Here is a 14499-nt window from a genome sequence, read left to right as displayed (position 1 = left end):
GCTTGAGTGAGAATACACATTATTTATTCCCTAATGAATCCAGTATATACTTGTAAGTTAAGTATATTCCTAACCAAGCTTATGTTCATCGATACTTTAACACAACCATTTTTCATTCATGACACAAATGAGGAGATAATATAGCATATATTTACATTTTATAAAAACATCTTAAACAGCATGGAACGGAAAAAAAATAAATTCTAGATTTACACTATCGTTTACCTTAATTTTCTTGAAGGCTCTAGCTTTGGACGAGTATCGGGACTCACAGACGTAGACGTCCTTCTCCTCAAAGTTGTCTGGACGAGAGCGGAAGTAGTCCTTGACACTGAGCACACAACACCGGCCCAGCACCTGGTTGAGAGGGATCGCCACGTGCTGGTCCGTCTTGAATACCTCCTGCAACACCACAAGTCGTATCTTCTAGTATCATATCTACTAGTTGCGAGTTTAGGGATAAGTTTGTCCTTACAAGTTTAATGTTGGTTGTAGTGAGCTTATGTTTGAAAAAGATGGCAATCAGGAGTATCAATACGAAGGTAATTAAACTTAAAGTTTCTCAATATTTTTCTGTCCATTTTTTTTTAGTTTAAAATTATTCCATTTTCATGTTTCAGGTAGACAGACACTACCTAAAACTAAAAACTATTAACTTACACAAGAAGAAGCAACCAGGGGATGCTGTGAGTAGTACACTATTTTGCTGTATCTGCCATAGATTCTGAGTCACCATGTTTAGATGGCAGCATCACCCACCGCTGGTGTGCCCTCCACCCTCCCCTCATCAACAAAACTGACACCAGCGCTGTCTAGTATGCAACATAGTTTGAAATGATGGAATTTACAAATGAATTGCTCCATATTTTTGCCAAAATTTACCTATCAGTATTGTGTAAGTGTTATGTCAGCTGACAAAACACATCATCAAGAAATGATTGAATGTGATCATCATAGAGACATGGGCTGAATACAATGTTATGACACTGACCTTCTCAAGGAACTTCCTAGTGGTGACGTGGTAGGTCTCCCGTGGCCTGTAGTACTGGTTGCCATACAACATCTGCTGTCCCTCCTGGTTGGTCCACAGTCGCTGGATGTTGAGCAGTATCGGATCCATGCCTCGCTCCTTCGGTTCTGCATACACAAAGTCTCCTATGCGATACACCTGTCCAGCAAACAGTTACTTGAGGACATTCTACAAAACACAGATACCACTCATCGGGCCACTAAGTTTCAAATGTAAAAGCTTTTTTACTTTTTGTGACTTAGGAAGAAGTAGTTAAAAATAGCGCAACAAATTTCAGGAAAGTTTTGTGTAGGCTAAATAGAAGCATATTCAGACAAGTAAATGTAACACATTTGAATGATACAAGTTTTCAACTCAAGTTATAGATAGGTATTTTATTTCACCTTCTTTTAATTTTGCAGGCTTATTGTAGTAAGCTGCAACTCAACTAAATAAAGTAAAGTAAGCTTTCTTTGCTAAATATTTTAATGATCCTAAGTCAATTTTTATAGTTACAGATACCCTCACCTTTTTTTCATTTTTAGGCCTATGTCAAACAAAAAAGAGAAACGCTAAGTACGAGTATATTACTCCTATAGTGAATGTTCTCTGTGATACCTGTTGGTTGAAGCTGAGAGCGTTGTCTGCCACTCCTACAGCCAAACCTCCGTGGCTACTGCCGTCCTGTACAGACAGAAACTACTTTTAGACGAGATAATAATTAATACTACAAGCTTTTTCAACTAATCCAACAGATTTTATTATTTCTTGTGGGACTGTTAGTAAGTCACCTACCCGACTGGTGTTGTCTTCTGAGGAGCGAGTCTGTTCCTCCTCCTCAGGTTGTTCCTGCAGCAGCTTCTGTTGTCTGGTAAGGTCCACGGCAGCACTCAGGTCCAGCAATGTGTAGTTCAGTGCAGGGGAGTGCAGCAGATCACCGTTCAGACACAACTCATCCCTGCAACAACAATTGGTGGAAAACAACTCTGAAATTATCCAAACCCACCAACCCAAGATTCCTTTATCTCAGGACATCTGACCAATTTTGGTTCCAATCACCAACCAGGTGTGTGAGCATGAACTTAAGTCACTATATCCACATTTTCACCAGATTTAAGATCTAAGAGATTTACAATATAACTTTTTGTATTTTTTTAGTATAGCTTTTTAAAGTTAACATTAGAAGTGGTATTTCAATATCTATAACTAGACAGATTACCCATCTCACCCATCTTTGTTTCAGTGGACCAATGCTTTAAAGTGATATCACTCACTTTCTTGATAAGTATATCATTTCATCAAATAAAAGTACTCAACTACGTCGACTATTTACCTTTGCCTGATAAAGTACGACTGGAGCTCCACAGAATCTTCAAAGACCTGAGAGTCGGTACGAGACAGCTTGCGAGCTCGTTCCATACAAGAAAATAAATCCTCCTGGAACTGGTCTAGTCTGCGATATTGTCCTCCATCCAGACGACGCTTGATGAGGTCCAGAGACAGTGCTCGCAACCTGGACACATCATCAATAATGAACACTACTGATAATATAAAAATGTCTGCTGATTTGTCAACACAACTGCTGACAAGAAAAGCATTATAAGGAGTAAAATAAGAGCTACTATATATTCAATTTTTAACTTAATTTACTTGTCTGTAATAGGGATGGATAAAATTGCAATTTAGTTCAGGACAGGACAGGATTATTTCCTTCCTGATTTTTGGGATGGGAATAGAAAGGGATTTTTCTTCCTGAGCAGCAAGAAAAACTTAAGCTTTTTATAATCTTTAGTAAAATTTCTTACAAATAGCATTAATGAGAAACTAGAATCGTTTGAAGTCTTTATTGCACTGTTCCATCATTATGACTGTACTCTGTTATTGTGGCACTCCATTGTGAAACAAAATCATCTTTTCCCATAATGCAGTGAAATCGTGGAGGTCTCCTACAAATGCAGGGACATCATTGTCCCCTACAATTGCCACGAAATTGTAAACATCTCCTGTCACCAAGGCGGAAAAATTATAATTGTAACTAAAAAAGGTGTCAATGCTCGAAATCGCTGACAGTTGGAACCCAGTTGGATAACATCCCAAATTATCTGATTAACTAATTGGGGATACATTTTCCCAAAAAAGACCTGTACATCTCTAGTCTATAGTATCTTCTGTCTAATGTTAAATCAATTGCAACTTTAGTGGGTATGAACAAAAGCACCCACACTGTTTATAATACACCCATGGGCAATTTGACAGTCACAGTTTGGACACTGTTTTTCAAACAACTCAATTGTCAGGGACAAAGTGCCCAGGAGTTCAAGCGAAGTTTCTTCCCATTCCACTCAGAGTTATAGCTAGAGGCTGGTTGTGACGTCATAATAAAAGTACATATTGACAAAGGAACCTGATCTTGGCCTGTTCCCAGAAGAATTGAATGAAAGCTTGTTTTTTAGTAATCGTGACGGAAAATGTTTGCAATAATCTATAAAGTAACATGATACATTGCACTTATACACAAAACGTCATCAACTTACCAGATAAATTGTTGTAAATGACTGAACTATTGATAACAATAAGTTTTTGTGTACACTGACCACAAGTACTGGTTAAACAGGTCAGTTAATTTCCAAAATGTAATATTTTTTTATGTTTTTATTTTAGGACAGAAATTCATTCTGTCAATCAATTGGGTAAGAATTATCATACAATCACACATCAATTAATTAATACTATTGAGAGTATATAACTGAATAGATGGATTCGACACAAATTAAAATCAAAGTGATAACTGAGCAGGCCTAGATAAGTATGGTAACAGAAACTTAACCCTGCAAAATAACTTGCAAATATTTTAGTTCATTCACAAATTGCTGATTCTAGTCCCGGCATATGGTATAGAAACTTTCTATCAATCAACTCACTTCTTGCCGTCAACCTCATCATGTTCAGGCAGTTCTTGCATAGAGTCAGAGAAACAGCGGCCCTCCTCGTCTTGGTGGTTATAAACTGCAAAAAATGAAATAAAAAAATAAAACTTGTAATAAATTATTACCTGGGATTTTTTATCATAAGTGAAACAAGTGGATGTTTTGATGATATTTACATTTAGGGGTTGAATCATTTATACTAATGGTTTTCCAATAGTTTCACTATGTCGTCAAATCAAATCAAATCAAATATAATTTATTCCATGAAAAATTAAATGGTTACAGGAATTACAATAATTCTTAAAAATAATGGAAGATCCCCACATAGACAAAGCCTGTGCGTGAGGAACGAGTACATCAGTCCATCCATATTCTATAGTCTAAACATTGTTATATAACGGGCAAGTCGACTTATATAAAATCTCTTCCCCCGAGGGACTTTTGCCAAGATAAAATTGACAATTCCCAGGGGAAAAAATTAAAATATTGTGTTCAGGCGTTTTCTTCAAGGCCTGCCCGGACTTTTCCTAAGGTAGGCTAACTGCTATCCCTTTATTCTGAAAATGGCCATCCTAGCCGAGAGATTTTACATAAATTAAACTAAAATTAAGTTTACAGTAAACATAACGTTGATGGCTTAGTAATATAATTTCCCCTACAGCTACTACAGTAGAGTCCCGCAAACTCGGCGTAATGTGGACTGGAAGGATGCCGAGTTTGTGAAATACCGGGTTATCAGGAACAAGGGTTTAAAATAAGAAAAATACAATTTTTTAAGCTTTTTAACCGCTTTTTTTTATTTATATTTATAATACAAGTCAGTATTTAAGTCATCAGATATAGTACAACAAATCCTTGGTATGAGTTGCGAATGATTTGCTTGAGCTGGCTTGAGTCCATTTTTAACACGGACTCAAAAAATCACTAATTTTCTAAGCCAGGTGATGGCCGAGTTATCCAGACTGCCGGGTTATCGAGAGCCGAGTTTGCGGGACTCTACTGTACTTGTTGTACGAGTATATTTGAGTACCTGCAGTAAAAAGAGATGTGAGCAACTCCTGCACAGCTGCAGTTACGTCAGGGACTGCGTCTTCATTGGCTTTGAGCTGCAGTTTGGTCTGCAGAGCTACCCTCTGTAGCATCAGGGCATCCTACAGCAATACACCCGTTTTTATTAATGGGTAAAAATTGGTTTTTCTCAATTTTGACCATCTAAACACAAAATTTGAACCCAATTTCTCTCTGAGCCATTTTAAAGAGCTTAAAAAGACAAATAATTTTGTAGGCTATGTTGAAGAGTTTTTGTGCAGTTATTGGTTACGGAGAAAATTCTAAAAAAATGTAAATTTGGAATTTCCATGTTATTTTTATGGAGAATATTGTAAAATATTGTAGTTTGCTTTTTTATGGGTATATTTTTATCACACTTTATTTCATACTAAGCTAATAATATTTTACTAAAAAACAAACTTTATTAATTTCCTTGTAGCAGCAAACATAGGTACTCGTTAAACCTAATGCTATTTAAATAGATTTAATTGAAACTCAATTCAGACAAATGGAAATTCGTTTAGTCGGTCGGCAGGTTTGCTGCGGCAGGGGTTTGTTAAATAAAGAAATTCTCATGGCCTTTATAGTTTGTGTATATAAGCATGAAACATCAGTGCACCCATCAACCACTTGTGCAGGTAGCCTTTTACGTTTGAGCCACTTCATTTTAATATGTCAGAATCTCATGAAACTTGGGTCTTAGAAACTCCAATCAAAACTGTTCACAAACACATAGTTACATATTGTATATAGACAAAAAAAGTTAGTTTGATAAATATTTTAAATGAGTGAGCCTATGAATGAGTAGCAATGCTGTCATGGTAGCATAGGGTATCTTCACAACTCAGAACACCAACACAACATCACCATACCTTGTATATCTGCGAGTCAGGCTCATTGTACTTGCAGGCGTTGTCAAACATGAGAACAAAATCTGCCACAAGATCGTCCAAGTTTTCATAGGAACCGACCTTGAGTTTCTGGGCAATCGATTCCATGTTGACTGGTTTTTTTATCACTTCGTAGTAGTCTGGATACTCCTGTAATTTACAACACATTGCTTTAGTAAAATGTACTAAACGTTAGCAATGCATTAATGATTTTTATTGTTTACTAGCTACTAAGTGCTGAAAACATTTGATTAATATTAATAAAAGTTGAAATGAGTCAGCTCTAAGCCAATAAAATTTACTATTGCACAGCCGTAAGCAAATGATTACAAATTCAAGCGGAATAAATGTGATTTTTTTTGTTTAAGTAAAGATTTTAGTCAAAATAAACTACCTTATTATTAATTTTATGTATGGTGAAAAATATTTGTTCTTGGTATGGAACAGTAACTGAAAAGATAACTAAAGGGCACTATCTAAACTATAAGAAAAAAATAAATCCAGTTAAATACGTATACTACATCAATATAATGCATAGCAGTACAATAAAGATGTTAATACTCACAATCTTTGAAGGAAGCTTGTTGAAAATCACACTCAGTTGACGATTATTTTTGGGATCCTTGTAGTCTTTAATGGTGTTAAAGAATGTTCTCATTTTGGCGTAGTCTTTCCCATAGTGGCCGGGATTTGGTGTTATCTTTCTTGGCTTTGGTGTTAATCTGTAAACAATGGTGATTTTATTTCTTTGTTTGAGTGAATGTAAAATAATTGAAAAAAATAATATAGAGCATTAATTACTATGTAGCACATTACTTCTTGACCACATAGCACAAATGTTAACAACAAATAGCCTAACTATTTTGGTGTCTCATTAAACTTTTAAAAAGCTTTAAAACTTGTAAAACTAAACTTTTTAATTGTTTTGTTAGAACTGAGCAATTACATTCGTTTTTAAGGGAATAGAAATCAGGCTGCGATCCTGTTTTCGTTATTGAAACTTGAAACATTAGTGAGAAATATTTGTGCTTACTTTCAGAATGACAAAATGGCAGAAGAGGACAAGGCATCACAGAAAGTGTGGTGCTTATAGTGTAGTTAGTTTTGATTTCATTAAATTTATGCCACATACTTAAGACTCAAAGCCCCATTGTTGGAGGGACATAAAATTGTATTGTGATTTGTTTCTATTATGAAACATAAGGGAGCTGTTTGAGTAGTAGAGCGTGGGACTTCGGTCTGTGGAGTCCTCGGTTCAAATCACACCAGTCACCAATGAATCTTATTTATGTGAGTGTTGTAACTCTTTAGGCCTTGATCTGGTAATATGTATATCAATTTTTGGCTCAAGCTAAAAAACAACTGGGTATATTAATAATAAAAACAAATCCCAATTAATTCAATATTGTATTTAATTTTAATTCCGCTAATCACCGATGGATTTTGTCTAAGTGATTTTGCCGTGAATTGAAAGGCCTAGTCTAAAGTAATGTGTAAAACCGATCCGGGCCTAGGATGTGAAGGTGATCATTGTGTTTTAATTGTAATCATGAAAAAATCGCATAGTTTGTACATCAAATTGCATTGTATAAATAAACACCATTCCACATGGGTGAAACTGGACAGAAAAACAAAGATTCTACAACAAATCTGCATCTCCCTTATTTGTTTGTTTTTGTTGGAAGACTTACATTTGCCTGATTACGTAGGCTTCTGCCTGTACATTGAACATGTGAAAAGGGTAAAAATGTTAATGCCAATACAATGAACGAACGACACGGTACTGACAAATATTATTGATAGCAATAGCACTGCAAATCAACGACATTGCTGCCTTAGATGTGCTGTCGTCTCTTATTACTAATTGAACCACCGACAGTACTAAACTAAAAGTTTACATCAACTATATATTTGTATTTACGAGGGTTGTTTTTTTTAAGTAAGGGCCGTTTGTGTATATGCCCAGGTTTGCTTGTACGCCACAATGAAGCTCCTCGTCGCTTACTGGCATCATTTGTGAACAGAATGGCGCCATTTGCAGGTCTGCAGCTGATGTGTACACGTTGCTGTGTGTTTAGAAAATTTGTTTAATGATTTCATCTCCTGCCGCATGTGAGATAAGGTTAGTGATGTGTATTTTTACCACAAGTATCATATCTGATGCCACCATTTATTGCTAGATGATTGAAGGTTATGGCCTCAGTGCAGTGATTGAGGGTAAAATGCTGAAATAGGTTAGGTAAAGTAAAAATGGCTGTGTAAACCCTTTTTCCTATGTGATCAGTAAAAAGTCTGTTATTCGCCAAACCACAAATCTTTCCTAAATGAACATTTTTACGGACAATTTTAACTCCCTCACCCATTTCTGCACTTTACCCTTTATCATTGGACTAAGGCCAAGGAGCTATACATGAGCCTTGTAACAAGCTTGCCGCTATTGACTCACGTGCGAGGTGCTGACTTCTTGGCCGAGCTGCCAGGAGTGTCAGGTAGAGGGCCCAGCTCCTTCACTCTGCCCATCAGTATCTTCTGCAGCTTGATGGCATCATCATAGATCATGCTGCCCTCCTCATTGTAGCGCTTGCAGTTGTCAAACATCAGCTGAAACACAACACTATAGTATAAATAAATGAAACTGCCTTTATTTAGCAAGCGTTCCTCAGTACATCCTGCTTTACCGGATAACTCTTCCCTATGTCTGTCCATATTTGTTTGACACATCGGTCGCGTAAAGATAGTGTTGACGAGACGAGTAGAAATTTATGTTACAAGCCTTGGCGAGTGCCTTAGAAACTTCTTCTCTTGTCATTAAGGCTATTTACACGGGTTGCGTACACTAATTTATAGAGGTGTGCGGATAGTGAAATTTCATTTCGGATCGGATTCGGATCGGATAGTTGAGGCTCGGTTTGGATCGGATATTGGGAGGTTCGGATTCGGATATTTTCGGATTCGGATAGTTCGGCGCGGTTAATAATAAGCTGCATATGCATTTTTAACATATAAAACACTGTAAAGCTGTGTAAATAAACATAAATGGCGATTTTGAATCATACAATTTCAAATTAGCCACGTCCACAGTTTTTCTCTCTTGAAAATCACAATTCACAACATCTATTTTCTAAAGTTGGTTGCTTGAATTAAGTACACTAGCAGCCGAAATCTTCACACAACACGCTAAGCAGGACTGATGTCAAAACGTTTGGGTTTGTTTACTTGAGGTTATGTTTTATGTTGTTTCCTGGTTCTCACAAGACAAGGATTTCTATCTCAATTTTATTTTCACATTGTATTTCCTTACGTTTTTGGAACAGATTATTGGCCTTAAGTGGCATTCTTGGGGTTTGCCAAGTTTAGAAAACATCACTAATACACTAAACTGGGCTCTAGATTTGATGTTGTGGCAAGTTAATTAGAGCAATTAGGCTTTATAACTCTGTAAAAGGTGTGTATCCCTGATTTTATAAATTTCATTCTACACTTATTCACTGCCAAACATAATTCAGTAGAACCTTGATGAACCAAGAATTACACTAGCCTACATAACTTCATTATACCCCAAGTAAAATACCAAGATAAGTTTTAAAAGTTAAAAAGTTACAAGTTTGTTAAAAATGGATTTTAAATTCAACAATTATTGCAGTCCATTATTGTTATGCAGTATGGTCCCAAGTTATTGTTTTTGATTTTGAAACATCACAGTTCATTTGAAAAAATTAAAGTTGAAGCAGCCCAAGGTCAACAAGTCAGCGCGTGTGCAACAATAGTTTTTTTACAAGCTTTCTCCAGACCACTGGGGAGGGTCGGGTCTGATAAGCCGTCTATTGTTCACTTCAACCCTCATTAGTGCCGCTCGGCTGCACTCAGTGGGGAACCCAATACCACAAATCAATCTTTTAAATGAATAAACATATTTGGTAATAATTGTTTTATTGATATTCACCTTGAAATTCCAATAAATTTGGTGTAAAATTTGACAAAAACCGGCCAATTTATTAATACATTACCAATCAAGTACATTGGTAATTAAATAATAGGTAAAAATTAACCGATTTTCGTCAAGTTTTACTCCCTGCTGTGCTATGTCACAAAAGCTGATAACGACATGGGCAACTAGGCAACTTGTTGAATGCGTGATGAAGGGAAACCCAAGAAATAGAAGAACAAAGAGAAAGTATAATGACGTTGTTAACTTTATACCCTTTTTACAATTGCTGTTATTGTTATTATCTTTATGTAAGATTTTATGATTTTGTTTTATAGGTTTATAAAATAATTCTTTTTAACCACGGGAATATCAATTTATAATTTATCAACGTGTTTCTCCTGAAACAGCAATACCGGATGTATAATAAAGGTCAATGACCTAAAATATCTTGATTGTGCAATATTGTATTTTGATGTTGAAATTCAAATCATGACAAAAGTTTGTATATTTCCCCTGGTCCCTATCATTTAATCATTTAATATACACAATCAATACTAAATAATCGTGGTTAGTTCTAATTTTATTTTTGATTATTCAAAGTTTCTACACAATAAGACAATCCAAAGTCAAACCGGGCAATGAATACTCTTGTCCTGTGATTGGAATACCACTCGCCAGTCCTTAAGATTTAGGGAAGTAGTGCAAGTCTATATATAGCTTCAAGGTCGTACCCACCCCTTCCCCCCTCACGGCCTACTTGACTCACTGTTGCTACCCATTACCCGGGCTCCTTTCGAGGTCATTGCCCAACCCCTCCCACCCTTCTATTGTGTTTTGTGTTGCCTTTCTATTGTTTCTATTCTGACTTTTTTCGGGAAACATTAAATCTATTGTTTACGTAACAGCACATAAGTAGGCTAGATTTTTATGATTTAAAACAGTACTGTAAAAAAAACTATTACTCATAGCGCCCCTAGGAGACAAGCACGAGTTGACCATGGAAGTTCTTTTCTGCTTTATGTATGTTCGTTCCAGACGAATCTAATCGTAAAGCAAAGCAGCTGATAACGTTCCAGACGAATCTAATCATAAAGCAAAACAGCTGATAACGACTAAACTAGACATCAGTATTGCATCATACGGCTTCTTTGTCCTTTGCTGTTACGTCGTCGTCGTTGGAAACGTATTGCTGTAATTTTGTCCAGGGAAACTAATGATGGTTATGAAGATTTAGTTTTCTGTCCAAAACGTCAAAATATGTTGTCTATCCGAAAATGTCGGATATATAACGGATAGTATCGGATATCAAATTTAGGCTCGGTTCGGATACGGATATTCGAACCGAACCGAATCCGACCCGATTTTTCGGATAACCGCACACCTCTACTAATTTACCTACGAAAGTTTTTTAATTACAGTAGAGTCCTGCAAACTCGGCGTAATGTGGACTGGAAGGGTGCCGAGTTTGAGAAATGCCGGGTTATTGGGAACTAGGGTTGAAATGAAGAACAATACAATTTTGTTGTTAGGCTTTTGAACTGCCTCCTTTATTTATATTTATATTATTAGTTAGTATTAAGTAATCAGATATAGTAGGCTACAACATATCCTTGGTACGAGCTGCGAATGATTTGACTTGAGCTGGCTTGAGTCCATGTTCAACTCAGACTCAAAAAATCACAAATTTTCTGAGCCAGGTGAGCCAGACTGCCGGGTTATCGAGTGCCGAGCTTGTGGGACTCGACTGTACTAACAGTCACTACTCATAACATCTAAGAGAGGTTATGTTTTTGTTTATAACTTCTCATTACCACTGACAGTGATGCAATGAATCATTGTACAAAAGACTAATTGCATCACTCATTAACAATTAAATAGGCCTGAACAGATGATTAGTTGAATTGAAGTTGATGATTAGTCAGTAAAAGAGTATTGCATTATTATTTTTACCTTGGAAATAAGTTTTGAACCCAACTAAAATGCACAATTTATGCATGGGCCCCCTTGTCTTTGTTAAAAGTTTTGCATAGTCACATTGCCCAACTCGAGCTGACCAGAGTGATTTCTACCAATAGTTTACCTTGAAGTCACTCAGTATCTCTTCCTCGCACTGGTACTTCTCCGCCTTTATGTTGGACTCTATGGTGAGCATGTCTATGGGGTGGTCTATGACCTTGTAATAGTCAGGGTACAGCTTCTTGCTGGGCTTCTCCATGAACATCAGCATTGGTTGTCGCCCGTCTTCACACTGCAAGGATACCAAAAGATCACATCCATGTTGTGACAACAGTGCAAATAGTTATTTGTGCAACTAGTGAGCAAAGTTGAACTTATAAACAAGAGAAAAATGTTGACAGTCAGGGCTTGCCAAGGGTATTGACATTTAATAATTTTACTTAATACTTAATTACTTCCACTATTTACAGGATTAGAAACAAAAGGGTCCAGAGGAATCAATCTTCTGGCTGGAGTATACACCAGAAGCATTCCAGTTTCCAGAAGCATTAAAACTGGCAGTAATAATTCCAAACAAGATGTAACTCCTTTATTTAAGAAGGGGGAAAAAAGGAAAATGTCTAATTATAGGCCAATTTCATTGACATCAGTTTTTTCTAAGTTGTTTGAAAATTAAACTCATTAATTTGTTTAGCAAAATTGATTTTTGTAGTCCTTTCCAATATGGCTTTAGAGAGGGCAAAAGAACAGAAGATACGTTGATCGATTTTTTAAACTTTGCCATGTCAAGGGAAAAAAATAGCAGCCTTTTTTTTGAAATTTCTAAAGCGTTTGATAGTATTCAACACTCAATTCTATTAGAATTGTTGTTGAACAGTGGTATTAGAGGTGTAGCTCACACTGTGTGTAAAATAGGGAGATTATATGAGTGAGTGGAAGGTAATAAAACATGGGGTGCCCCAAGGCACAGTTTTAGGTCCTATCCTTTTCTTAGCGCATGTAAATAGTCTTTGCAATGGTAAATTCAACGTCTCATTTGCTGACGACACTGCTTTAACATAATTATATCAGTACAAATTGTGACCAAAATAAGTCTGCTATAGAGGAAAATTTGATTAAATTAAATATGTGGTTTTAAAAAAATAGAATGGTTTTAAGTATTGTAAAAACTAACTTCATTAATTTTTCTTTGAGGGCTCATGAAAATACTTTTGATGAAGTTGTATATAGGTGTACTAACTGTAATGCACAGAAAACAAATTGTAGCAATTGTTCTTCTGTAAAAAGAGTCAACTCTACAAAATATCTAGGTTTATATTGGGACGAGCTGTTTACATGGAAGGCCCACATATCGCAGCTACAGAAAAAATTGAATTATGTCCAAAGAATATTTTCTCAAATACATTATGTATATTTGTACATGTACATATGTATATTTTATTTCCTTTAGATACGTCTAGAAAATTATATTTTTCTATGGTACAAAGTAGAATGGAATATGCCATAATTTGTTGGGGAGCTGCTTATTTGTAAAATTTAACATGTTTACAGGTTGCACAAAAAAGGTTTATTAGGTTAATTAATTTAGAAAAAAAGTTTGAGCATTCTTGGCCTTTGTTTTTTACCGAGATTAAATAAAATAAACGTCTTATAACGCTTAAAATAGTTAAGTTTTATAAGACGTTTCTTTTATTTACTCTCGATAATTTAATAACACGTACAATGCTGATCAAGAAGTTATTTTGTTTTTTAGTTTAAAGATTTTATCCTTAAAACATTTGTACATTTATAAGGTTTGAAATATGTTCTACTGCAGAAGTGGAAATATGCCAATTAGAATTAATAGATTGTTTACGTTCTGGTTTATCTTATTGTATTCCAAGGTCTAGGAGAACATGTTTTAGTAATTCTTTCTCATATATCGCTCCAATAATATTTAATAATTTGCCTGTAAATATTAAGACAGCCCTAAAAGCTTCCATATTTTCGAAAAGGGTAAAAAAATGTTATTTACAATAAATGATGTGAGAGATATATTATGTTTTAAAAGTATGTTTTTTAGTATAAAAAATATCAATTACATTTATTTTGTGTCTCTAATTAAGTTAAGTTTAATTACACAAAATTGCCCTCTTTTGATTTTTTTTCAAGTTACAGTGTTTTCCTTTGTTTATGATGCTCACAAGAGTTCTTTTTAGTTTTTTTATAATGTATATTTTTGTGATACGGAATTGGTTTTGCACTGGATTAACTTAATGTTAATAGTGTGTAATTAAGTGATGATAACCTAAACACATGGTTTCCACTAAAGAGGTACTGTACCTATATTTTCCACAAATGTTTGTAAAGATACATTGAACAATTGGTAAATATTGATAATAAACCGATTTATTTTTTCCTTTCATTTACAATTTGCATCGAATGCCAAGCAATAATCAAATTTAGCCAAACGCAATACAGAGGGACTCACCGTGTAGTCTATAAGGCACTTGCATAGAGAGTAGAGTCTCCGCTTCAGTGGTATGTTGTCCAGGTACTTGCCTCTAGTCAGACAACGAGTGCTGCCTCTGCTGGTCACCACAGTCTTGGGAGGAGGCTCATCTCCTCCACTGTCATCTTCACTGTCAGAGTACTGCCACACAAACATCATAAAATCACTACAAGCAATCTTATGAAGAAATCTGCAGTACACTCGAAATTTGTATTGTTTTTTTGCATGAAACGTATTCAGCAAAACAA

The 14499-nt window shown here is 35.6% G+C and overlaps 1 protein-coding gene across 8 annotated transcripts in view; it reads right to left on the bottom strand.

Annotated features, from left to right (window-relative positions):
- LOC129002573 (protein polybromo-1-like) overlaps window positions 1–14499 on the bottom strand; it is a 49995-nt gene that overhangs the window by 14947 nt on the left and 20549 nt on the right. For all 8 annotated transcript variants that reach the window (XM_054430483.1, XM_054430482.1, XM_054430487.1 and 5 more), the window contains 12 exons: window positions 14231–14392; window positions 11885–12052; window positions 8323–8477; window positions 6442–6598; window positions 5859–6026; window positions 4967–5087; window positions 3931–4015; window positions 2343–2522; window positions 1805–1967; window positions 1628–1693; window positions 992–1168; window positions 226–402 (listed from right to left, as the gene is read on the bottom strand). In XM_054430483.1, the coding sequence (XP_054286458.1) occupies window positions 226–402; window positions 992–1168; window positions 1628–1693; window positions 1805–1967; window positions 2343–2522; window positions 3931–4015; window positions 4967–5087; window positions 5859–6026; window positions 6442–6598; window positions 8323–8477; window positions 11885–12052; window positions 14231–14392 (1779 nt within the window). The remainder of the gene's footprint in view (window positions 1–225; window positions 403–991; window positions 1169–1627; window positions 1694–1804; window positions 1968–2342; window positions 2523–3930; window positions 4016–4966; window positions 5088–5858; window positions 6027–6441; window positions 6599–8322; window positions 8478–11884; window positions 12053–14230; window positions 14393–14499) is intronic.

The sequence above is a fragment of the Macrosteles quadrilineatus genome, unplaced genomic scaffold (genome assembly GCF_028750875.1).
Source record: "Macrosteles quadrilineatus isolate MER2022 unplaced genomic scaffold, UCM_ALF_1.0 Scaffold_9__3_contigs__length_116548681, whole genome shotgun sequence".
NCBI classification, from domain to species: Eukaryota; Metazoa; Arthropoda; class Insecta; order Hemiptera; family Cicadellidae; genus Macrosteles; species Macrosteles quadrilineatus.
Note: the sequence above shows the minus strand (reverse complement) of the source record. Positions and strands in the feature narration are given on the sequence as shown.